Source organism: Catharus ustulatus, chromosome 10 (assembly GCF_009819885.2).
Source record: "Catharus ustulatus isolate bCatUst1 chromosome 10, bCatUst1.pri.v2, whole genome shotgun sequence".
Taxonomy (NCBI): domain Eukaryota; kingdom Metazoa; phylum Chordata; class Aves; order Passeriformes; family Turdidae; genus Catharus; species Catharus ustulatus.
In genome coordinates, this window is record NC_046230.1 from 16,094,330 (window position 1) to 16,120,317 (window position 25,988).

At 43.2% G+C, this 25,988-nt stretch overlaps 1 protein-coding gene across 1 annotated transcript in view; it reads right to left on the reverse strand.

Annotated features, from left to right (window-relative positions):
* LOC117001014 (LIM domain containing preferred translocation partner in lipoma) overlaps window positions 1-25,988 on the reverse strand; it is a 326,262-nt gene that overhangs the window by 97,758 nt on the left and 202,516 nt on the right. Inside the window, exon 8 of the mRNA XM_033069157.1 lies at window positions 20,894-21,568. Within this exon, the coding sequence (XP_032925048.1) occupies window positions 20,894-21,568 (675 nt within the window). The remainder of the gene's footprint in view (window positions 1-20,893; window positions 21,569-25,988) is intronic.

Below are 25,988 nucleotides of genomic sequence, written 5' to 3' on the forward strand. Positions count from 1 at the left end.
TGATTGGCTCTTTTCCAGTGAGACTGGAAAATGTCCTGCCTCTCTCAGGGGTGTGAAGAGAAGCTCCTGCTCTGACCAGGAAAAGGGATATGGGCAGAATGCCAGTAAGTTGGTTTCTATCTTCAATTTCTTGGACTACTGCACACTATCAAAGTCTTTTGCTTCTTCATACCCTGCAGTTCCTCTTCAGCTGAGCTGTAAAGTTGTTTCATCAACAAACTCAATAAAAACTCTCAGTGACAAGCCTACAAGATTTATGATTTTTGTCATCTTTAAATAGACATCATAAAAAAATGTATTGTTAAGTTGCTGAATCCATTTGCTGGGAATTGACACCTACTGATAGCTGCTAGTAAGGGATAATGTGGTGACCTGCTACAGTAACGACCAGATAAGACCTGGCAGTAAACCAAAAGGGGAAAAGGACTTTAGGTCAAACATTTTCAAACTCACGTGCCTGAAGTCAAGCTTTGAAATGCATCTGTAAACACTAAATGAGAGGTCACCTTTTCTGAACTGCTGCATCCCCTCAGCTCCCACTGAAGTCAAATGCATTGTAGTATGGAAAATCATACCTTGGGCTGCTTCTAATGCCGAGTGTCAGAGAGAAAAAACTGGCCTCAAAGGAAAGAAAAAGAAGAGGGATTGCAATGTGTTACAGCAGTATCATACTCTCACTGCAGTTATTTCTAGTGAGAAAGATCAGGTGCTAACTTGTGTTTGCAACACTCGGCCTGAGGCCTTGATTTTATACTGGAGTAAAAAAAAGTCATGCTTTGGCAACAAAAATTAAGATGTCCTTTTTTTGGGGAACAGAGAAGAGAAGGTCTCAAACCCTCCCAAATCTGCTCCCCAAAGCAGCTCACCACCCCCATGCCACACCCACATTTGTTCCTATCAAACTTGCCATGGAAGAAACATCTTGACAGGGCTGGCTAAGCCTGGGCACCCTCCTAGTACCACATCAGCAGGAACTCAGGTCAGGAGCCCAGCAGATATTTGGTACCAACACTGGGATTCCCAACTAGAAATGGCCTTGGCCAGGAGAAATATCTGGAAGGTCATCCCTGAGATATGCTCAATCCTGCTTTTCTGATGTGAATGGGATAGTGTCCATGGAGAGTCACCATGCCTCCCACATTTTACACTTCTAAGATTCAATGAACCGAGGCATCTCGGCTTGGTGTCACCCAAGAATGGCACTTAGTTCCCTCAAGAATGAACATTTTTGGCAGAGACATATCCTAACTGCTCCTCTCTACCAGCACCAAAGACTTTTAGCATCTCCTGCTCCTCTCCATGCTACAAACCAAGAGGGAAAGTGTAGCCAAAAAGGGAAGACAGCTGCAGGGACCTATTAGTTACATCCCTCTCTAAACAGAGAATTTCTGCTCCCTGTCCCTTCCCCTTTCCACACAGCACTGAGTCCCTGCCATGTTCCCAAAACTGTTGGTCGGCATTACCCCAGTTCTCCACTATTTCCCATTGCTGCAGAACAGAAGAATTACAAAATGATGCCCTGTCCCTAACAAAGGTCACAGACGCACAGAGCTGTGCACGCCTGCCACCTCCCAGGCATCCTCTTTGTAACACCACCAAAAAGCAGGCAGGGCAGAGGCTGCCCAGCTTGGATACTGCATTAGGGAGGTGCTGTCCTGTGATGCAGCAGAGTTAGGGTGGTGATCACACCGTTAAAATTTTGCTTCCAGCACATGAGTGGCATGTTGGGGATTAAATGCTTCAATCTACCCCTGTAACATAACCTGAAATCCAAAGAAATTAATTGGGTGTGAACATTTCTGCCTAATTTGCTTGGATTTGCACCAAGCTCTCTGAGTATGGCTGTCAGTGCAGGACAGCAGTGGCAGGGAGGGAGTGATGGATCCTCATCAAGAGCAGAAGTGGATGGTGGATGTGTGAGGTTGAAAATGAACATCTGGGGATACCCCTGGTCCCAGTCACGACAGTCTACTCAGACATCTGAACAGAAGTGGTGGTAAAAAGGAAAAGGGTGAGGACCGCAGCAAAGAAGCAAATGAAGCTGGAGACAAGTGAACAAATAATGGATCCTGGGGATGCAAGCTACAGCCAGATAATCAGATAGGAAAAGTATAAATACAGTAAGCAAAGCCAAACCTAGTGTAATCAAGATCAAAGATAGTGTGCTTTGGTGTGCTGGTTTTGGCTTAATCCACGACACTTGGACAGTTTCAAAGTAAATGAATTAAGGAGAAGGCAACAACCTTACAGGTTAACCCAGGGACACTGGGAAATTGGTACCAGCACCACCATGAGTTACTGGTTGAACAACAGCCTAGCCATGTCAACACTCAAGGATTAAGCAAGGGACACCTAGGAGGTTAATCTCTCTTGCAGATGGATCATAGGGGCCTGCAAGGCACAGCACTCACATATTTCAGCATAACCAACCCAGCCAGCTGCAATCCCATAAGATTTAAACAAAACATGGCTCTTAGCCAATAGATTGAAGGTTGAGAAATCTTCTGGCAAGGCAGATGCCAGAGCCCACAGCGAGTGAAAGTTTTTATGCACCAGAGGACATGGCCAGACCCAGCTTTGGGCCTGAAATGACTGTAATGGGAGCAGAATATTTTCTCTTTTCAATGTATTGCTGTTTCCTGCACCATGCGGTTAGAACACTGCAGGTGACAGTGCAGCTGAATGGTGACACCACATACCACAAAGATTAACTTCTCATAGCTCTTCTTGGGGTTGAAGACGTGGAATCTGACCTTGGCTTTCATCTGGTCAGTCTTAGATAATTCAACAGGGTTGCTAAATGAGGTGCAGAAATAACAGAATGATCGTCCCTTGCTTGAGACCACTGCAGTCCCTCGAGCTCAGGGCTTGGCTGTAGTAGCCAAACCAAAGTGCAAACCTCATGTCTGTAAAAACTGTCTCACAGGCAATAGGAAACTATGCTTCATTAAACAGCAACTCAGCAGCTTGCACATGTGCTATGTTTTGTAATGTAACAGATTTAGGAATAACAGTGTCAAGTTTGGAAAAGTAAAAGTCAGGAAGATTTCTCAAAGCTTTTGACAAGGGGGTTTGCAGTCATTTCCCTGGTTTCTTGTTTCTCTCACACTTAACAGATGAGATGAATCCTAGAGCTCTGTCAAAAACTCTCACAGTCACTCTAGCCTAATTCTGAGCACTGAGGTTCCTAAGTGCTGTCCTATGCAATAACCATTCCAAAGCTGCTTTTGTTTGTGGTAGACATCAATCCTTAGTGTCCTGCTTTCTCTGTGTCTTCCATTCCCCAGTTTTGCTTTGCTCTGGAGTAAACATGGCTTCTGGTCTTTTTCAGTGCTTGCTCCTCACTTGGATCTGAGTTTCTGCTTTTTCCTGCTGAAACTTTCTACCCCCTCTTCTTCATACAGGAAATTTTATCAATAATTCAAAAGACAACACATTAACCTCTAGAATGACTGCCAGACCAAGACCTCACTGTCCTGTTAACACATGTACACTTTACTTCTGTCTGTAGCCAAGGATTACAAAAAACTGAAAATGTGCAGGCTCTTCCACATGCAAGATTTCTCTGCCTTTTATTTGCATCTCAGGAGCTGTAAGGAAAAAAAGAACATGTCTTGTGTTCTTTTAAATGCTGCAGGTTGTGCAGAGTCTTTCTCATAGCCAGCCTTGCAAATGGTAGAAAATGCTCCTCATATGTGCAGCTCTGGAGAAACTGTGCATCCCTGAGAGAAGACTTTTCAAAGGGGATGCAAAACGAAGTGCTTGAGCCCCTTGTTATCACTGGTGTCAATATACCCTAATGTCACCCTCTAGGCCAAATCACAATTGTTAATTTTCGTTACAGGGGACTGTCTCCTAAGCTCTGGACATCCCAAAACAGGCAAGAGCAACTGGGTGTGTTTTGTTTGAAAAGCAGGTGCACAGGCACAGCTTCTGAATCCTGCAAGTATGCAAGAGAAAAATAACATTCCCTTTCTTGGAACTTATTTTCAGAGATTGAACAATTCACAAAGAGAAACTGTTAGTGCAAACACTCAAAAGGTCAATCTCTAAATAAACACAGAGAGAGAGAGTGATGAAAGGGGTTAGTTGTTAGTAATGAAGCTGAAATGATCACAAGTCAAAAAAAGCAAAGCAGCAATGAAGTCAGAGTACTGTGAGCATGCTAGAAATTTTGGCAAGATCACATGTGAAGATACGAAAAGCAAAAGTTACATTCCACAGTCTGAAATGGCACATGCCCCAAAAAATTCTTCTTAACTTTTCCCGGGATTGTCAGCTACTTTCCCTCAGTTTAGAAGGATCAACAATTGGTTTAGCACTAGAAATGAGCATCAGCTCTCCCCACCTAAGTGCTATATTCACAAATGCTATATAAAACAAAGGATGAAAACAGACATAATTTGCACCTACTACACAAATCTTTGTTTTATCTTCATGCCTGAACAGGATTTCCCTCCAAATCAGATGAACATTTCCCCCTGACAAAATACCTGCAAAACATGGTGTGTAGTTCACATTGGAAGGAATCTGTACAGAGTCGATTAAGAAAAACAAGAAACAAACAAAAAAGATGATGACAACATTAGACAAATGATAATAGTTTAAAATATTTAGGGAAACTTTGATGATGTAAATACTGTCCATAGTTTCCTATTTTACATTGTTTACTTTTGGGACTTGCTTGTTTACTAGTCATGTGGCTGTGTCACATTGACTATAAATACGTACTTTACAGAAAATGCAGAACTGTAGAAGTTAGAGATCAGTCCTTGGCTCTGAGGTGAAATTCAAATCTGATTATGTATCCCAGTTAAGGACTAGCTTTCCTGTAATGGGCTAAGCTCCAAAGATCAGCACAGTCAAAATTTGGCTCCATAGTTTGTAGCTTGACCCTAGGTAAACCTCAGGCAGCACCATTTGTGGTTCAAAACAAACAAATAAAAAAATCCCTTGATGTTTCTGAGTCATCACATTGCATTAGTTCAATTTTCAAAGGTGAATTTGTCTCAGTCAGTCATAGAGCTTTTGGTGGGATTAATAAGTGCTTTGTGGCTCCAAGGTGATGTGGGACTAAGGACACCACTCCTGTGCAGGGAGGACCTGTGTGAAAACAGCCAAATGTTCACATCACAGAGCCTTGTGCAAGACTGAGAGGGCTGTTTGCAACTGTGTGGAGCTGGGCCCCAGCTCCTGAGAACAAGGAAAGCACTTTGGACATTCCTGTGAATATCAAACATTTGCTAAAAGGGCAGGATAAATTTTTTCCTCACACACCAGTAAACCTCTCTGCCATCTCATATTGTCTTGTCCTTTTCCTGCTGGCACCCATCCAGGACAGTGTAATTGGAGGACACATGGCGTGTCAAGAACAAACAATATGTCAAATACACACAGATCACCAGCCCCAGCTAAACAAGTGCCAGTGTCCCAGCACAAGCCAACAAAGGTGCTTAAGAAAGCCAGCAGCTCCCTAGACACTGAGTGACAACAGAAAACTCTCCAAAGCAAAGACTGGGACCAAAACAGCTCGCGCACTGGTGGGGAAAAAAGCAGATCTCTCAAGAGGCTGATCTATATAGAGGGCACCAGCAAATTTGCAAATAACAACGATAAAGAGATATATGCAGTGGTCTTACAGAACACAAGATTGCAGAAGGTGGTATCTCTAACAGTCTCTTGGTTTGGCGAAAAAATAAAAAAAAGGAAGGACTATTGGTATTACTGATCAAGATGTTGAAGACACAGGAAAAGAAATAGCAATGAACTTCTGGAATTCACCACTACTACAACAATATAACCATGACAAATGCATCAAACATGATATAAGTCTGGCTCTGCTCTTGACCTGTCACTTTTAAGTTAAACCTACTCCTGCTGCAGCAGGGAAAACGCTGAAGGTCAGTTCTGCAAGGTGCTCAGTGCTTTCACTAGCAGCCAGATAGCTGTAGAAACTCCTTGTTTGTTAGACAGTGCAAGAGAGAGATGTAGAGTGAGAGGGAATATGTGCACTTTGAATCAGCAAGTACTAATGTGCATTCTGGTGGCAAGAGAGAGAACAAACAAGCAGGACTGGCTATGCTTTGAGCTACACTGAAAGCTTTTCTTGAGGTTTTCTCTTTCAGTGTCATCCACAGGAGGAATTTTGGGCTTGCTGCATTGTCAGGCTGCCCTAGCCTTTTGACTAAGACAAGGTAGGGGATAAACTTACATGCTGTGTGGGCAGTGCTGTCCCTTAATAAACAACACAACCAAAGGATTAATTGAGATCATGTTTTACTAAAGGCGGTTGGTGACCGCTGGCTGTCCCCTTTCCCTTGTGCTCTGAAACAAGCAGACAAGGCAGCTGTGCTCTGCTGAGCAAACACACACACACTCAGACCCACCCCGTGTGCTCTGCTCACTGCCCTGTGCCTGTGCATCCCAGCCAGTGAGGCAATGTCATTCCGAAGCATCACTCCAAAGACATCAGGACTTCAGCTCCGGGTTTACCAGCGGTGCCCAGCAGCTCCAAGGAGCACACACAGACGTGTCCCTTTCCCTCAGAGATTCTCTGAGAGCCCAGTGAAGCAGGAACAAAGGAAAACCAAGAGACTCACTGAAATTTGGATTTGGCGGTTTGGATGGCCTCACACAAAACCCTGCAAACCTTACAGGTGCCATTACAACTTCCCCTTTTCAGGGGAAGCACAGACCACTGCCTGTCAAAACCTCTGGGTTCACTTCCCCCACTTCAACACCACTTTCTCTTTGGACATGTTAATTAACATGCTGGGCATGTTAATTAACCCAAACAAGATTTGGTTCTTGCATCTGCATGATGAGCACTGCCTGTTCAGAGGTATTCTTATGTCCTTCTCTGCTTGCACACAGTAAGTCCAGGCTTCTTCCTTAGGGGGAAAATTTAGTGATCCCACCAGGGTTCCTATGAAAGGAGAATGAGCCACCTGAATTGCTCATATCTGGGACAAGCAGGTTGGTGGGGGAAACCAGTGTGAAACAGCTCATCCACAATAACACCCAGGGAATAGAAAGGTAATACAGGGTCCAAGCTGTCAAACCAAGCTGGTGAGTTCTTTGACCAAGTGTGCTAAAGGCTGACATTAGGCCACTCAAATATCATGTTTTGGTTAAAAACAACTCATTGCACATATTCAGCTGAAGGCTGTAGGAGTTAGTCCTCAGTATTAGGACTGTAAACTTCATGAATAGAAGGCACAAAAGAGCAAAAATCATGGATGATGAGCCAACACTGAGGACATGGGTAGAACTCTAGAAGTGCTATTACCCAGCTGATATTTGTCTATACACATGTGCATGCATCTGGGTGTTAATATCCCACAACAAACTCCCAACTAAACATATGTCATCAATTGCCAAGTTGCTTCTTTTTGCCAGGTAGGCTTTTGTATTTATTCTTGCAGTCCCACAATTTGAGTCCTCATGGTTCTCCCAGCACTCAAATCTCTTGAGCTCCTGACAATCTAGATCTATCCAGTGGCAATCACAGGTCTGAGGAAAGCCACACACCTTGGCTGAGAAATTGAATTATCCTGCAGCTCAAGTGAAAAGTCAGTGTTGGGGAAGAAAGGCATCTGCAGAACAGCTGAGGCAGATATGAGCTGATATGAAACCATGAGTAATAAACTCTCATTAGCAAAAGCTCAGTGTAGCTGCCTTGCTCACTGTCATCACAATGCTCTGGACCTTGAATACTGACCCTTGTATATATTCGTCACTGAGGAGGAGTGAACATCTGTGTCTTTTGCAGAGCGTAAGGGAAGCAGGAAAAAACCTCTGTCCAAGAAAAATAGGATGTGAGATTCAGAGAGATCCTTCTGGGAAAAATCAGGAGTAGGGGGCTTGGAAAGAAGGTTTAGGAAGAAATGTATATCTGTAAAAATGGCCCCAGTTTTCAACATTATTTCTGCTTAGTATCTGTGAGGATGCATGTTCACAACAACCCCTCCTGATTCCTACCTTTGCTCTCTAACTACACTACCAACAGTCCTTTCTGATAAAGTTCACCTCACTGGGAGTGTCTGTTCAGAAACAGCCCCAATCACTCACAGCCCACTCTCAATGCTAGAGCAAATCTCCCCCAGAAATGGATGGGTTTCCACCATAGGGTGTCATTTACTTGAGCTGTTCTGTTATAGCACTCCTCTTCCCTCTTCTTTACAAAACTCATGCAGGGTTATCCTCCTATACGTGAAGTAAAATCTCTGTTTGCTAAGAAACAATGTCTTACAAAAGAAAGTATTGAAAAATGTTAAGGCTGGTACCAGCAGGGAAAAAGTGTTGATTCCCCTAGAGGTAACCATAAAGCCACTGTTGTACAGTGTTCAATGTGTAATTGTTTTAGGCAGGTAGGAAATAAGAGAACAGAAAAGGCTACTCTATGATTTACTCAGTCTCCTAGTTGGTGCTCGAGAACCTCAGATGACAATACTATGTTAGCCTCTGATCTATACTCCCAGCTGTTACTAAATCAACAGAGTTGCTCCAAAGTCAATACTGCTATAGTGACATCACTCTGGTCCAATATACACACCGCAGAAAATGAAAACCTGTACATTACAACTCAGGAGCCTTCATAGGATAGATCAAACTCACTGCTAAAATGTTATTTGAAACAAATTCTGTATATCTGCTTCATATATGAGGTGTTGTATCTGCTGTGGCTTTGTTGGATGTCTGCTTGTTTCCATTCCCGGTTTCTCATCTCATTCCAGCAACAGCTGGAATTACTGTACAGAGATAGCCTGACTCCAGCTGCAACACAGCTCCTTCCATAAATGAGTTTATTTTAAAGCCTTCTAAAACCAAATGGGGCATAACATGGCTACCAAATGTCTGATGAACCATCCCAGACTGAAGACCAAAGGAAACTGGTTGAACAATCCTGAACACTGGGCAACAACATTTATCCTCTTCCTCATTTCCCACATTCTTTGAATTTGGTTCCCCATAAAACATGCAGATCCTTCAGTTACAGGAAAGTTGAGGATGTCAGTAGTCATGCCTGATCTCACTGGCCTTTCCCCATGCCTGGGAACAAAATAAAACAGGGACTTAAGCCACGATGAGGCACAGCATATTTCTGCTCTAAGAACACACTCAGGACATGGGAGAGGGGGCCACATTCATCCTAAATCCCACCAAAGCCCTAAGATCCAGACAAGGTCACAGCTCTGCACTGCTTCTCAGGAAATGTATACACCTTACTCTCCTAATGTTGACTTACTCATAAAACTGTATGACTTGATTAAATAGCTCATTCTCCACCTTTGAGGGAATCTTTTTTATCTGCCTGGAACAAGTCCTTGCTTTCTGTCTGTCACCAAGGGAGGAGAAAGCCATGGGGCTGCTACCTATATAAGCCTGGCTGAGTCACTTTTCCCTCTGTGGGTTTGGGGAAATGACCATAATAGCACAATATTGCCATAAGCTTTTCAGAGGATTTGCAAAGAATTTAGTTGAGATTCATAAGAGAGTTCTGACAATATAAAACACTACATAAATGCTAAAAGTTAACTGTTTTTAATAGCCACAGATTTAAGAGAGATCTTTCTTTCATTTCCATACAAAGGTGCAGAAATATCCTTCATTTCAAATAACCACTGTGCCTGCTGTGAGAGGCTCTGCACATGATTTTCATTGCCTTTCACACAGAAAATAGGATCACTGCTTTGCATTTATAGACTTTAAAACTAATTTGCAGACAATCAAGTCTTGAAACCCCCACTGTGATACAGGAGGTAAACATTATACCTGTTCCAGAGAGGAAACTAAGAAGGAAAAAGGTTAAACCACTAAGTCTCAAGCCAGAAAGGAGACATTTGAGAAATCAGGCATGCTAGTAAGGTCTTTCTAGATGCACAATTGCTCACTTGTTCTTCTTACTGAACAGTTAACTCTTTTGTTCTCAAGGTTCTAAACATCAATATGGTGAGAGTGGCCACCACATTTATCTGTATTACCACCATATTAAACCTTCTGCAGATACTTCTGTTGACCACAGAGTGTGTCTGGAATTGCATGAGACCATTTATTCCATTTTCTAACATGTGTGGCAGTAGAAAATTGTTGACAACTAAAAGTTAACCAAATATTTATTTTTAGAACCCAAGTCCAACGTTATAGTGTCTGGACTCATAACTACCCATTTCTCTGACATTAAGCTGAGCTACCACATGAGAAAATTGCTAGAATGATAGTATTTCCAGGGCATATTGAGTCACTGTCCAACATCTAAATTGGGAAATAAAATAATTTCTCAGCAACTGGCAGCACTGTGGGAGGCAAAGCTTGCAGGAACTTGTCTTGTGTTGAAAAATCCAGGCTTTTTACCTTAAAACAGGTTCCCCATCAGTAAACATGTGGGGGTTTTTTTGGTTTTTTTTTTTAATTTCCCATTGGAAAACAATTAGATCCGATGGTATTGAATTCTTAGCATTATCCAGCATTTAGAACAAATACTAAACATCACCAGCAGAATTACAATGGTGATAACCAGGGACCAGCACCGTGGTGGTTCAGAAACATGTATAATTTTTTAATCTGATCCATCCTACAGATGTGCTGTGGTCCCTACCTGGAGGCTCTTTCTGACCAGCCCTTGGAGAAAGATGTCTATGGACCTCAACCCTGCCTAGAGCAGGAATTCCCAGCCCAAGTGAGAGTACCTTGGCTTGCTTCCTCAATGGCCCATGGGAATGCTAATGTGAAAGAGTAAAAAAGTCTCTATGGCAGTGAGTTTTTTGCCTTTTTACATTTGCACACAATTATTTTTCTCCCTTGGACGTGCAGGTTCCACATAACGAATTTAAGCTTCTGACAAAAGGCTTTCCTAGCTCAGGGGAAGTACAGCTCGGAAGTCATTTGCTGATGCTTGGGATTTGCACACTGAAAGCCACAGATCTCCTGTCCAGGATAGCCTCTCTCCTCGAGAGGAGAAGCTGCCTAGAGTGCCTCAGTTAATAATTAACTCCTAAATGGAAGCAGAAGGGTTGATGAGGGTGATGAAGGTTTACGACTGCATGTCTTTGTATCCTTTCTAAAAGGAGAAACAGATGTTTCCAACCACCACAACTTTCCATTCCACAGATCTCTTGCTCTGGCTGTTACCTTGGGACAGTGACTTCCAAATGCTGTATTAAGAAACAAAAAAATTAATTGTTTCACTGGAAGGTTCAAGAGAGAGTCTGGGGCAGAGTGAGAGGTAGAACACATTCCCTCACACAGCAGCTCAGAAGGCAGAAGACAGCACTGGAAAATCCTGTTCTAATACTGCTTTTTTTGCTAGTAATCAGGGTCTCCATGAATGCCAGTTCAATTGGAGAAGAGCCCTGGAAATTCTTCTGCTTTGTCAGCGACATGGTCTCAAGCAAAGCCTTGTCTCATCTGTCAAAGTAAAGTCTGGATGCTTTCACTAGCATTAATTTAAATTTCTAAACAAACACTAGACCCCACTAACTCATGTAATGGCAAAGAAGTTAATTTTATCTGAGATGTTTGGGTTTCCTCTCCTCTTTCCTCTCCCACTTTAAATTGATGCCATCTTGATTTAAAAAAAAAAAGGCTGGGGGGGCATTTTTGGGTGCTGCCTGCAGATATGCATTTGTATGCTTTCTCCATCTTTTAACTAACAAAGAGGAGAGGGAAAAAAACGTTAATTTTGCTCGCAGCCTGCTGTGATATAAATAAAAATAATAGGTACATTCACAGATTTTGAACTTTTTACAGCCACTGCTGCAAAAAGCAATTTTAATTTATAACCACGGATTCTTGCAAAACATATAACGAAGACATAATAAAATGGAATGTTTATCCTGTGGCTCCCATTAGACCTCTGTTCGATGGTTGTAACTAATGACTTGTTTTTCCACTTTTGTATTGGAAGCCTTATTATTGGGCTGCACAGAGCATACCTTATTTGATTTCCCTAGCAAGGTCTGCACCTCTTGCTGAAGCCTGCAATTAGATGTTCATGAAGTAATATTAAAAAGCTGCATAATCACATCTGTGGTCAAAAATTAAAAAAAAAAAAAGAAATAAAGCCGGTAACAAGCCAGCTCTGTTTGTATAATATTATACCGAGTACAATAGACTAATGTTCACTTGTTCACTCCAGTGCATGTGTCCTTTTGACTAACCACTTCTATCTGACAACCTTTTTTTGGCAACAGAACACATTGTACTTTTTGGATAATTGACTGTGGAATATAATGTTGTTTATTCAAAAGCAGGTCACAAAGAACTGAGCTTCCAGTTGTCTTTATCCTTCTACCTTTCTTATCTTCATGCTGTTTAAATTTATAATGAATATCTTTTAATTACATGTATGGTTTTAATTGCTGTTCTGTATTTATTCAGTAGAAGTTGACCTTATGGTGAAATGATACAGAAAGGTGGGTGAGAAAGCTGAATTCAGATTTGAAAACTATATTTTGGACATATTTATTTGTGAGCAACCTCACGAAGAAACAAACATAAGCACATGCACCCCCAACACCCTCTGGTACCTACAGGGCCGTGTTTGCCTGCAGTACAAGTGCATTATTTCTCTCTACTGAAAAATCTACTAGAAAGATTCATCCACCACTTGCTCAGTGATCTGGAAATTCTACAGCAGCAAAAGGTCTAATTTTAAGCCTAAGCCTTGGAGGACAAGAACCCTGAGGGAAAGCGATGTAGAAACATGTAAAAGTTGTGAAAAATCTAGATGATGGGAAATGCAGTTGAGAAAATGAGTTCAGGAGAAAGTTGGAACAGAAGTATTCAAACGGTGCCGTGAAGGAATTGATGTGTTTCTAAAACATGTTTTTGGGATGCAGCCTGTGGAAAGAGAGGTCACAAGTAAGTGTTGCATAATAGGAGGGGGAAAGGATTTTGATGCAGCAAGGAACAGAAAAGCAGCCTTCTAACACAAGCTGGAGACGGAGATGCAAGGGCATCTTTCTGATGCTGATCATCAGATCAGGAAAATACAATTGTCATTTGAATCTTTGAGTCTTGCAGATACACACAAAACAGAGGTTTATAAGAATATAAATGTTGCAGGGCACTTCCTCAAGGAGGTTTCTTCTATTGGTTGACTTGGCCTGCAAAACAAAACCCATCAGGTTTCCTGGTGGCAGCCTAGAAGGAATCCACCAGTGGTATATATACAGCAGGAGATTCCCTGTCCCTTAGGTCATTTTTCTCCATGGAAAAGGCAGGAGTTTTCACTTTAAGCTCTATCGCAGCAACAACAGAAAAGAAGGTGATTCATTTAATGAACAACCAGTTCTCACAAAGCTGGAGGAAATTCCTGAAAAAAAGATTCTTCTGATGTTGGCAAAGTAGACTTTAACTAAGCAATAATAGGATGAAAATTATGATAGCTAATCTGCTGTATACTATAACTCAGGTGTGGTTCCATTTTACTGATGACTAAATTAATCCTAGTAAGTCAGGTTAAGTTACAGCCAACTCATTTGAGGAAATTTTGTTTGTTTGTTTAGAAAAATATTTAATTGGGAGGACAAGTGATACTGACAGTAAAAACAATATATCTGTCTGTGCTGGTGCTAAACCACACTGCGGAAAATCCTTGCTAATGTTACATTGATCAGCTAACACAGCAGCTCCACTCTTCTAATTCGTTTTGTGTAGCTGCCTTTAGATGGCCCATTTCAATCTGGACTATTTTGAGGAGCCATGTGAAAATAAGTCACAGCCCTATTAGTGTGGATAAAGAGGCATATGAATATTACTCTGCTACAAGCAAGACGTAGTTCATCTGATATTTTTTTCCAGCAGAGAGAATACACTCTGTCTGGAACAAAGAAGAAAATGTGACTGGAAAGTTTAGAGCCCTTAAATTAATTCCCTAGACAAAAAGTTGAGGCATCATACTCATAATATCATGTTATGTAACTTGCTGTGGAGCCAGGCAGCTACTAAGTGAAATAGTATGAGTTATAAAAACAAAATATTGTTGTGAAAACAATTTTACAGCTTTATAATTCACTATTATTTTCATTTAAGAACAAAACTGTCAGTGTAATTGCAGATTCTGTTTGCCTTGCAGGAGTTCTTTCAGCCTGTGATAGGAAACCTCTTCTTTTTTAAAACTTTTTTTCCCCCAAAGGCTGCTATTAAATTTACTATATCATGTTTCTTTATAGTTATTCAGGAGGTAAATCTTAACAGGAAGCCCATTATGTGGAGGCCAAAGTTAGTTTAACACCAGAACATTTATGATCAGTAAAAGTAACCATATATTAGCAACTGCTTCATACCATTATTCTTGGATGAAACAAATATTATATCAGCAAGTAGACATTACAGACTACTATGTAATCTTTACAACGGAATATCTATTTTTGGTGGGATCCTGCTTGGCTGGTACTGCTCACTGTGCACCATGATAGTTTTCTAACTTGCCTGCTCATTCAAGTTCTAGGCTCAAGAGTCTATGCACAACCATCCCTATTCATGGAAAAGTGATTCATCTTTTAAACACAGCGTCCTACACAAAGTAGTGCTTCAGTAGCAAACCATTACTATTTTATCTGCATGTGTGCCATTAAAAACTGAATTAAGACTGCAGATATGCTTCACAGAGGTCAGTGTGAAAACCATCCACTACAAATTACATGGTCAAAATAGGACATCACTCAAAGCATCATCTGTGTTGTCACTGTGTTGTGAGCACAGTGACTTCTCTTTACACTGGCATTACCATCAGGTCATAAGTCCAAAGAGTTTCACACCCACAGGGCAGCCAGACACTTTCTCACCTGAAACAGAAGAGCCACCAAATGACACCAGGCTGCTCCATGTCTCCTTGTTCTCCCCACTCTCCTAAACTTGGATAAGTTTCTCTACCCATTCAGGTTCTGGTTTCATTGCAATAAACGTGACAATGACACAGAGGTTATCTGACAGAGCAGCTTCCTCACACGCTCTGGTGCTCTGGCTTTGAAAGAATTACAGTGTGGTTGGACTCGAGTGTATTTTTAAATGGAAGGAATCAGCTCCTCCAGTAATCAGCAGCACCATCGCATACAATAGCCAGAGTCTGTCTGCAAATTAAGTGGCACTCACTTTTATGGGTGCTGCTTTCTGTACTGAAAGCTGTAAACCAGCAGCAAGGCCAACCATTCTTGTCTCATCACGCTACAGACCAGGCTGCCCCTCAAAGACCTGAGCTCAGGCAGCTCCAGGGCTCAGGCAAGCCCCACTGCCTGGAAACCAGCCAGCCTCCCTGTGTGATGCTCTGTAAAGTATACACTCACTGCATCTTATGACCTCAGACCCAAAATTCTTATGTTAGTCCATAACACAGTCTGGCAGGATCTCTCAAGGTAGACACCTCAAGAGTTAACCAGCACAGAAGCAGAGCCCTTGATTAACTTCAAGGTTGCCCCATGCCTTATCATGTGTGGAGGCATTGTCCTCAGCTTATTTTAAGAAGGAGCAAGAAAGAACATCCAGGTATTATGCCAAAAGCCTCTTTCTCAATTATTCCTCTTATATTTCTAACCCATTGTGGCTGACTAAAGGCTAAAGCTGCAAAAGCTGCATCCTGAAGCTGTAAATTTAAGTTGGTTTTTCAGTATATGCTGACCTGACTTACTCCTGTAACTGCAGGCTCCCTGTTATCTTTAACTTCAAGGTAATTGTTTGGCAACTCTTTGTTTCACTATTTCAGGAAAACAATTCAAATATATGATTCCTAAGAGAAAAAATTGATTAATTGCTCTGTCATCAGTTGGTTCCTGCTAGTATATGGAGTGCCTAAATAATAAAAATATAATACAAAGAACAAAGAGTAAAGCTCTCAAATGAACATGTTAAACACATTTTGAGCCAAGAATTGGGCTCTTTCAAAAGTCTAGGCTGTAAACCAGACTGTGTCAGATTCCTGCAGTCAGGATAAGGACACCATTTTGAAAACACCTCTTTCCATCTCTTGCCAGCACCTATTCACCTGAAAAAAACCACAGAGATTTTCATGCAGAGATTTATAATAACTTGAAGAGGAAAACATCATTCTCAATGTCACAGTACCACAAGTCCTGAGCTTCTCATCTTATTGTTAGACATAACTGCCTTCTTTCCCCTCCTCCTCATTTTAACAGAAGCAACAGTATTTAATTTAATCCACCCAGAAGCAATGACAGAGTCAGCAGCTGATATACAGCTAGTGCTGGTTAGAACTCTGAATTACTGTTTTGTGAAGAATGTCAACATTTTGACATTTGTTGCTATTCTCAGGAAAGAAAGGAACTGCATATTCATCTGGAAATTTTGAAATGTCACACTGAACTCGCAGATTCAACTCTGAATTTCAGAATTTCACCTTCTATTTCATTTTACATTAGCTTTCAGTCATTTTTAATTCATTAAATGCCGAAGTAGAATATTTTAAATAACCCTTTTAAATTCTATTTTGTTTTAGTTTATTTGAGCATATTAAAACTATGGGAAGCCACTGTCCCACATTAACATAAAACCAACTTCAATCATCCTTTTACACTGTCTCCAAATTCCATCCATTGAAAATTTGTGATACTTGACTTTTGTGAAGAAGACACTTGGGTGAAGACATAAAACTTTGGGTGAGAAGACACTTTGGGGGAGGCAAGCAATGCAAAGCAAGCTGCCTGCCTTTCTCCACAAGTCAAAAGCAACACTAGGAAGGAATATATCCCTGTGACAGCAGGAGGGAATCTGGCAGACTGCTTTTATTCATCTGCAGAGAAGGAAAAACTTCTAGTCACGAAATTAACAGCAAACAGCAAGAGAATTAGTCTCAGTTCAAATGCAAGTGCTGGAGGTATCTCCTTTATGTGAGTGATGGCAGACTGTAAAAATTATTAGACCAGTACAAGAGAAGTGCATCAGTCATAGCGAAGGGCACTGGTGAGCATGTGTTTCTGAGGCAAAGATGAAACTTCCAAGCGAATGTCTCCATCACAGGTATTAAATCAGTGGAAAAACTGACAAAAGCCGTGTAAAATGAGAAATCAGCGAGCTGTCACAGTCCCTTTTGGGCACTGCAAGCTGCATGAGACCACGTCAGGGCTGGGTGCAGCAGGCAGCAAAGAAATCAGCTCCAGCAGCGCGGAAACCACGCGCTGGCTGAGGTCTGCTAGTCACAAGTGGCCACCACCACCTAAACCATGCCACAAGCATGAGCTGCCTCATTAAATCCTCCTGGCTTACAGTTGTCTTCCCACTTTTCATGGTGCATACTGGAAAGGTGTGCAAAACTGAAGGGCTGTCTGAAGAGGAGGACATGTTCCATATGCACTGATGCCTCTGTAGGTATGAATGGGGATACTGGGACCTGTGGGTGACCAAGTTAAGAAACTCAGGCATTTGTGCCGTGTCTGGGAGAACAGACACAGCTACCAAAGGGACATTGCTCCTTTCTCCCTCCAGCAAATCTGCAGCAAAGGAATGTGGATTTGGATGCTGTACTAAATCAGAACTACAAGACACCTCTGTCCTCAGTAAATTGGTGAATTGTTCTCAAGAGATCAATGTTTTTGTTAAGATTTCCACCATTTTGGACTGGAGCTACAAAGCTGTCTCAAATGGCTTCAGTGGTACCTAGCCTAGATGTTGAAAACGTGAAGATTCATTTAGGAAGGAATGTGCTTCCCAAAGCCTATGAGTAAAATTAGGAGAATAGCTGGGAACTGAGATCTAAGAAGAACAGATCTCCAAGAGCCACCCCTCAAATACACCACAAGATATATGAAGCCCCTAAAAGGTCCACAAATCCACTTGGGAGATGTGATAGTGTCTCAAAAATGCTCAAACATGACCAAAATCAGTGAAAGGACCCAGACCTATTTGGAGATATGAGAACTCAACAGGGTTTTTCGGTGTCTTCACCAGTCCAGCACAAAAACATTTGGTGATAAATGAGCTGGCCAGTAGTGGGAGTTTACCAGTCCTGCTTCGGCCAAAGGGCAAAGTTCTGGGAAAATCCACGTCAGAAACTGGCTTTGTCACATGTCTGCTATGGACATCTTGGTGCCAGAAATGAGCGTACCTAATTCAGCCACCCTGGCCTTGTGCCCTCTGCCCTTTGGGAGAGGAGAAGTTAAGAGGGAGGCTTCAGATTTTGACTTGGTCTGAGCAGGCACAGCAAGAGCATGAGAGGAGCCAAATGGTCTCATGAGACCTCTGCTGCTGCTCCTACAGAAATCTCCACCATCCAGAAGAGAAAGATCCTGAGGTTTTTTGGCTGTTGAAGCACACGAAGGTTTAAATGAGGACATGCACTACACCAGATCATTTCCTAACTAGGACTTGGGCACTAATGCTAGACAGGGTGCTGCAAAAGACGAAAATGCCCAGAGGCTTCACATGCATGGCGCTTACTCCATAAGTGGCCCAAGGACAGAATGCAATGTGGAATTGTGTGTGAGTAAATCTCATTGTTTTCAGCAGGCTTTAAGAACCAGTACAGATTATTTGCTGTTCCCATACCAATCCAGATTTATTTTGGATCAGCAGCGACTTCAACATGATTAGTACGCAGCAAAAAACACAGAGCCACAGTGTCATGAACCTCTTCCTAGCCAGAACGCCAAATATAAAACTTTTTTTTTCCCCTTTAAAAATATGAAACAAATCTAATGAAAAATTTTGCCTCTCACAGTGATGGATCATGGTATATGTTAGAATTAAGGACCATGAACTTTTAATCTGAGATGGATTTGCTACAACATCCTTAATAATTTGCACACAAACTGTATTCAAGATTAGGCATGCACCTTCCTGAATACATTTAGAAATTGTTTGATATTTTAAAATCATTCCCTTGCAAGAAGAAAAATTCCTAAAGGTCATCTTACATTTTATGTGATATGTATTAATGCTTCTTACCCTTTCTGTTTCCTTAACTGAAAGGTCTCAAATCAACCTTGAAAAGGCAAAACACAACCAAATGCAGAATCATGTGTGTGTGTAAAAAAAGATGGTAAAATTCACATGATAGCCAAGTCAAACTACAGTGACAATTCTTCCTAACAGATATCTGTCTCTAACACAGTCTTGTTTTTCCCTTTTAAATAAAATAATTCCCAAAGTTGATTTTATGAATGAGTTGTTCAGCAAAGGAAGAGAACAGCATGTGGTAAGGCTGGACAACACTGTTTTAAAGGCAAAGCCTTCCACCAATATGTTACAGAAGATTTGTAAGCTCAAAAGTGAAATAGGTAAGAAAACAGCTATTTAGCAGGTTGAAAGAGAAAGTAAGTTTCTGGAGAGATTTATTATCAAGCAGATGATAGTCTGTTCTGCAGAAGAATCGAAATTATTTTTTACAGACATACTTACAAAGTATTTCTGCACTGTGTATTTGCAAATGCCACGTGCACACACACCAACATATATATAGGCATACATGAAACCCCAAACTTGAGCTAAATTAAATTAAATTGTCCCTCCAGCTTTGTAATGCAAATGAGACTAACAGGCTTGTGCTGTTTGTGGTTCGAGATGATTTGCGTTTCCATAGAGATGCTGACTGAACTACAGTTTTTAAATTTTTTATATATATAAGCCTACTTGTATCTATAAAAATCTAAATATGGATCTGCTGTACCTCAGCATTTCCTCAGTGACTCCACTGGAACCACAACCATTTACACCAGTTAAGGCTATGTGCAAATTTTGTGCCTTTCACTACTTTTCAGTCTAAGCTCTATAGCAAGTACCTGCAGAGCTGAGAGTTTATTGCTTCTCTCCCTGCTTCAAAGCTTCTTGTTAAGGAAGGGGAAGAAAAAGAAAAAGCAGTTTCTCAGCTGGTAGTAGATAATATTTCAAGGACTTCTGTAATTTCTTGCCCTCTCTAAACTGCCTTGAGAAACATCTTTGCCTTTCAAAGTTCCCACTGCCAGGAAACCTGGAACTCAGGGAAGACCATTTATGTGCTGTTAGAGAAGGAAATTACAAAGGGACAGGTTTTCTGTTATGTATCAGAAGCTTTTTCCCCTTTCCCTGTGAGCACCCACAAACTCAGGAGCATGGATGTGCTCAGACATGCCAAGGTGGGCCTGGGCAGTAAAAGCATCATTGCCTCCCTGCCATTCCCTTTTGTGGAACCTCAGCTCATCATACACAACGAGGGCCCCACAAACTACAACACCACTGCCCTCCCAGAGCCACATTAGAAACTGCCACCAGCAGAAGTTACAAAAGCCAGGCAGGATCAGCTTGGGCAGAGAAATCAGGCAGACCAACTTTAACTTTCTATTTCAAATTGACTTCACTTTGTGAGGTCCAGGCACTTGTTGAAGTAGATGGGGGCCACCCGATCGGAGAGGAAAACCAGAGCCGAGCTCTGTGGGGACTCATTTCCATGTGGTTTCAGTGATAAGTGATCTTTGTAAGTGACACACCAGAGGAGAACCTCCGCAATCACTCTGAACCACAATCAAAACCAGCCTCTTGTGTACCTCCCATCTGCCTGAGGACAGGGAGGATTAATTGCTGAATCATGGATGTCCACAAGCACATGAAGCAGTTCATACCCAACCTCTCACTTCATCTTGTGAGTGCTCCGAAGAAAAGGCTCCAGTTCAGTGATGCCTTATGGAGGCACGGCCAGGGAGCTGCTTGGGCAACAGCATGTCACAGGGACAAAGCCTCCCTCCCACCACGCTTCCACATGTGACACCATCTCAACATTTGAGACTGATGGTTTTTCTAGGCCTCTTTTCAAAGCAGATGAGAGTTCCCTATTTCCAGCTTTAAGAAGCCATATTTAGGGAGACCTGCCCCACATCTCTGATAGCACTGCCTTAACCCCCACCACCTTCCAGGCAGTGTCCCAGGCCACGTTCTCCCAGGAATGCCAGTGTCCACTGGCATCTCTTACCTTCTGTTGCAAGGCGGGTGGCTGCGGGGCCAGCACTGGGTCAGTGATGTAGGTCTTCTTTGTGCCCGGTGGCTGGTAGAGCCCAGGGGGAGCCTGGCCCATGGCGTTACTCGCAGGATAGGCTGGTTCGGCCTTCCAGGAGCTCTGCGGGACATAGGGTGCTTCGGAGCCATTCCTGCCTCCATAGCCCCCATAGTAGGGCTCCTGGTAGCGGCCCTGCGGCGGTGCGTAGCCGTAGGCGGGCTCGGTGGGCCGGCCGGCCGGAGGGCCGTAGCCATAGCTGGGCCCGTGGGGCTGCGGCGCTCCATACTGAGGGGCGGCGGGCTGGCGGGACGGCGCGGTGCCGTAGGGCTGGCCGGGCCCCAGGCTGCCGTAGTGCCCGGGCTGCGGGGTGGGCGGCTGGTAGTGCGGGCTGGGCTGCGCCGTCCTCACCTGCACGTTGAAGGCCGGGCGGCTCGGCGTGGAGGCCGTGGCGTAGGAGGCCGGCACCGGCTGCGGCTTCAGGGTGCCAACGGGAGTGACCGGGATGGGCGCTGGCTGCCCCGGGCCCTTGGCTGTGGACTTCTTGGTGGCGGTGAGGGGAGGCTGGTTGGGGATGATCATCCGCTTGTGGCCAGTGACAGGAGTGGACACGGATGGGGTGGTGGCAGCGGAGCTGCTTGAGGTCCCCGAGGCCTGGAGAGCAAGGAGAGAGACACAGGGTCAGCAGCAGGGACCACTTGGGCACTGGGTCGAGCAATGAGGGTGGAAATAGGGGTTTACAGAAACATCTGTGCAGCAACTCAAACTGCTTAGGAAAGCAAGAATAACCTAGGGCCATGTTTCATAGAATGGTAATAGCAACCTTCCCCTGCTCTGACAGAACAGGGATGGCACTGCAGCAGCCGAGCAGAACTGCCGTGCATGGCATTCCATCTCTCCTTGGGGGCTTCTCTGCCTCCAAACAAGCAAACAAATTAAATAATGATTCATGCGAAAAAAAAAAGGGAGACTCACTAGAGGATAGTTAGGGAAAACCTCATGCATTCCTCTGAAAATGATGCCATTTTGAACAAGACAGAAAATGAGATTATAGTCTCTATGGAGACATGAAATTCCTTGGGTCCTTAGAGCACTTGCAGGGTTCTGCCCCAATACAGGAGCTCCTTTAACAGTGCAGGAGGCAGCAGACTGGGATAGCCTGCAAGCAGGTCCCAGGTTGAAGAATGAACTCCAATCAAAGTAAGTCACTGAGGTGTCCCTACCCTGGCTGCACTGCTTGAAAACCTGGAGTGACCCCAGAAAAGTTAAATGCTACACATGCTTCATTAAAGGGCAGAAAGCGGGTCAGGATTTCCAAGAGCTTCATAAGTCAGCTCCTACCACAGCAGCCATGTAACCCTGCACCGTGCCCTGGGCACAGCAATGCTGGGGAGCCAGGGAACAGGATCACAGCAAATGCTGCCGCTTCCTGCAATTTGGCCACAGAACAAAGCTTTGCTGCAGTGACACCGTCTAATAGGCATCGTACATCCTTCAGTCTAATGTACTTGTTTGTCTGGCCTACCTCATATTTAAATGTTCAAAATACCAGTGTGAAAAGACATCTTTGTTAAAGAGCTAACAATGTGAAATAGTTTCTGAAGAACAGTGACTAACACTCTTTATGTCTTTTCATTAAACAAAAGAAGAGCAAAGTTGAATTTCCAGAGTTTAGGATTAGGTAAAATTTCTTGCTTCTCTATTTTCCTTTATTCTAAAAGAGTACCTGAACTTCATGTCTTCTACAGAGAAATGCAAGTGAAGACATGCAATTTGACTGCACTTAACACCATAGTTATGTGAGGTTTTATCTCATTCAAACTCCCTGTACCAGGCTTGATCTCATCCATGATCTGCTTGATAATTGATAAGTTCACAGCAGCCCAAAAGCAGGTCAGCTCAGCCTTCACCCAAGCTTATGTGCAGCAGCCCAAAAGCAGGTCAGCTTAGCCTTCACCCAAGCTTATGTGCAGTCTAAGGCATGTGCCACCTTTAAATGACCAGCCCAGGTGCTCCTGCTTTATGGAGGCACCCTGACCTCCACCTACTGCTCCACCACCCTCTTGCTGGGGAGGGCATGGTGAGGACTCTTCGGGACATGCACAAGCTGTACTGGGGCCAGAGAAATCCTGTGCCTGGTCAGCAGGTGGCGGCAATTAATTGCTGCCAAACCACCCAGAGGGGGCTGGGGGAATTTCAGCCACCCTCAGCCTCCAAGGGTTCCAAACTCATCCTCTGCACAGGGTGGGAGAAACTCATTCTCTGTACAGGGTGGTTGTGTCCCCCAACATTTGGTAACTACCTCGCACAAAGGAAAAGAAGGTAAGTGCAAGCCACTCAGCTTCTAGTGCACAGCCTACAAGCATGTCTACCCAAGAGATAATAAGGATGCTCTACCAGCCAACTGGCAGTTCTTCCCTGGTGATGTGCAAATAATTTTTTGCTAATGCACTGGTAAAGACCTTACTCCTGCAATCACACCTTCAGGGCAAACCTCCCACAAGGAAACACTATAAATCAGCAAAAAACCCCAGGCAAATAAGAGCATCAGTCTGTTCTGAGAGGTGTAAAAGGTATGCATTCAGAGATGGGGAATTATAAGGCAGCAAACTTCTGCTGGAGGAAAAACATCTCAACGTATTCACACCCTGACCTTCCTAACAGATCCATGACAAGGCAGCACATAGACAGACTGGGGAGATTTTGAAACTGAGAGCAAGGAAGAGCTGAAGAATGTCTCGGTTGAACTGCAAGGCCAGAGACAGACTAAGGGTCTGAAGAGAAGCCAGCACTCTTCCATCCCTGCATCGAAATACAACTGCACTAGCCCTCATTGCTAGCAAGCAAACTTGTTTTCTGTCAGAGTTGTTCTCCCACGTCAGGTTGGCATTTATGTCTGGGAGTGCCAGAAACTTTCCCATTTCCTCACCTATTTCATTTTTGTAAATTATAGTAGTTTGTCCACTTACTGTAATGGGATGAAAGGTCCACAATGCAGCACTGTGTAATTACCACCAGAAAAGCATTTTTCTTTTCCATGTGAAGAGGTACAATGTAGATAATGTTATAAAGACAATGGTCTGTCTGAGGGAGCAGGAAAGACCAAAACAACATAAGTGAGCCCTGTTCATCACATTCTGTATTTCTGAATGCAGGTCATGGGACACTACTAAAGCTCTTCTGATCCTATCTCAAGAACTGGGGGACTGTAATCTTACATATAAACATCCACATAACACTTCACTTAATGGGCTGATGCCAGTCTCCTGCCTGGACTGGAATGCACCTTACAAATGAATGATAAACCCTTCTTCCAAAAAAACCCGAAACCCTCACAATCTGTGGACCAGCACTGAGCAGCTCCTGTGTTTGACACCACAAAGAGGATAAGCTGGGAGTATCCCTCCTGCACCAGAATCCAGCGAAGGAAGGTGGTAATTTGGGGGAGCGGAGCCCGAGCTTTGCCATCAACTCCCCAGCGAAGGCCTGAGCTAACAAGTACCGGCTGCATTGTGGCATCAAACCACAGGCTGCCTTGAGGAGGAGGAAGTTTGCATCAGTAGGAGTCCCCAGAGGCGCCCTGCGTGACTCATTCTGAATTCCTCTGAGGGCGCTGGGCAAGTGTGTGATGAAAGCTGGGGTTTAGGGGGAGGTGTAAGGCTAGCTGATGTGGTATCGTAGAGAAATGGGACAGGCTACACCGAATTTAACACTACTGGAGCATTGATGATTTATGGGGACACAAGTTGGTTGTAGCTCTTGTACAAGGGCACAGGTGAGGTATCACCATAAATCCTCTGCCCTTTTGCCTGAGAGAGAGAAGGGTGGCCACAGTCCAGCAATGCACTCAAATATCACCCCAGGCTTAAACCTTAAGATTACTAATGGACTAAGAAAAAACTTTATAAATGAACAGTAACTATGGACAAGATTCCTGCTCTGAAGACAGGAACATGTGGAAGGATGAGAAAAGGGTACACAGATACCACTAGAAGAGAGATTTCAACAGCTGCCTGGATACTAGGAGGATAGGAGAAATGGATGAGGCTGTAAAGATGCTAGGTAGATGAAGTAATGAACAGAAGGCTGGAAGGGGCTATCTATATCACTGGGTACAGTCTAGCAAAACAGATGACTGTCACAAATGTTTCATCCAAGTGAATCCATAGAACTTCCACCAACACAACGAGGTAGATTCATCCAAAAGCACATCAAAGTGACAGCCCAGAAACATGAAAACAAGTAGAAACAGGAGAAAGAAAAAGGAGAAAGACAAAGAGTGAATTCATAGGAGCACAGGCATCCCTTTCTCCAGCAGCTCCTGGACAGCTCATTTCAAAACCATACTGCATTTGCAAGTGATTATCGCAGCCAAACACGCTCTCTGACATCCTCTGAGGGCTGTTTTCAGAGGAAGACAGGCTTTCCTCTGCTCACCATGCCCTGATGAAACTGTCTGACACACTTCGCAAGTGCAAATTAAAACCACGCTACTTACCATCAACCCCTTCTTGCAAATTCATATTTGCAAAGAGAGTAAACTAGAAACCCCAGGTGTTGATAACATAGAGTCGTTAAGAGAAACTAGAGTAGGAAGGAGTTAAATTCAGAACCTCATCTACCACAAGCATTATAATACAAAATCTTTTTTTTTTTAATGGGAAAGCACAAGAGCCTTGTTTAAACACAGATGGAAGTACCTAAATGTACTGCCTCTTCTACAAATGAATTATCCAGCAGTTCAAGTAAAGGTGAACTAATACTGACAAAATCAAGTAAAACTCAATCAAATGTGGGAGGAAAAAAAACCCAAAACACTTCTAAAACAGTTTAGCATGTATAACCATGAGGGGAATCATTTTGCTTGGCAAATCCTGCCCTGCCTTCATAAATGCAGAGGAGGTTAATAAACATTTTCAAGAGTTTCTTGCACCAACCATCATAGGAAAAGTCTATGGCATTGTGACAAAGCCACACTGTCCAAGGGATCTGACTGTCAGAGCTGGGTGTCAGCATTCAAAGCTACCCTGGTGGGGAAACCCAAAATCCTGAGTATCTTTGATTCCTTATCCTG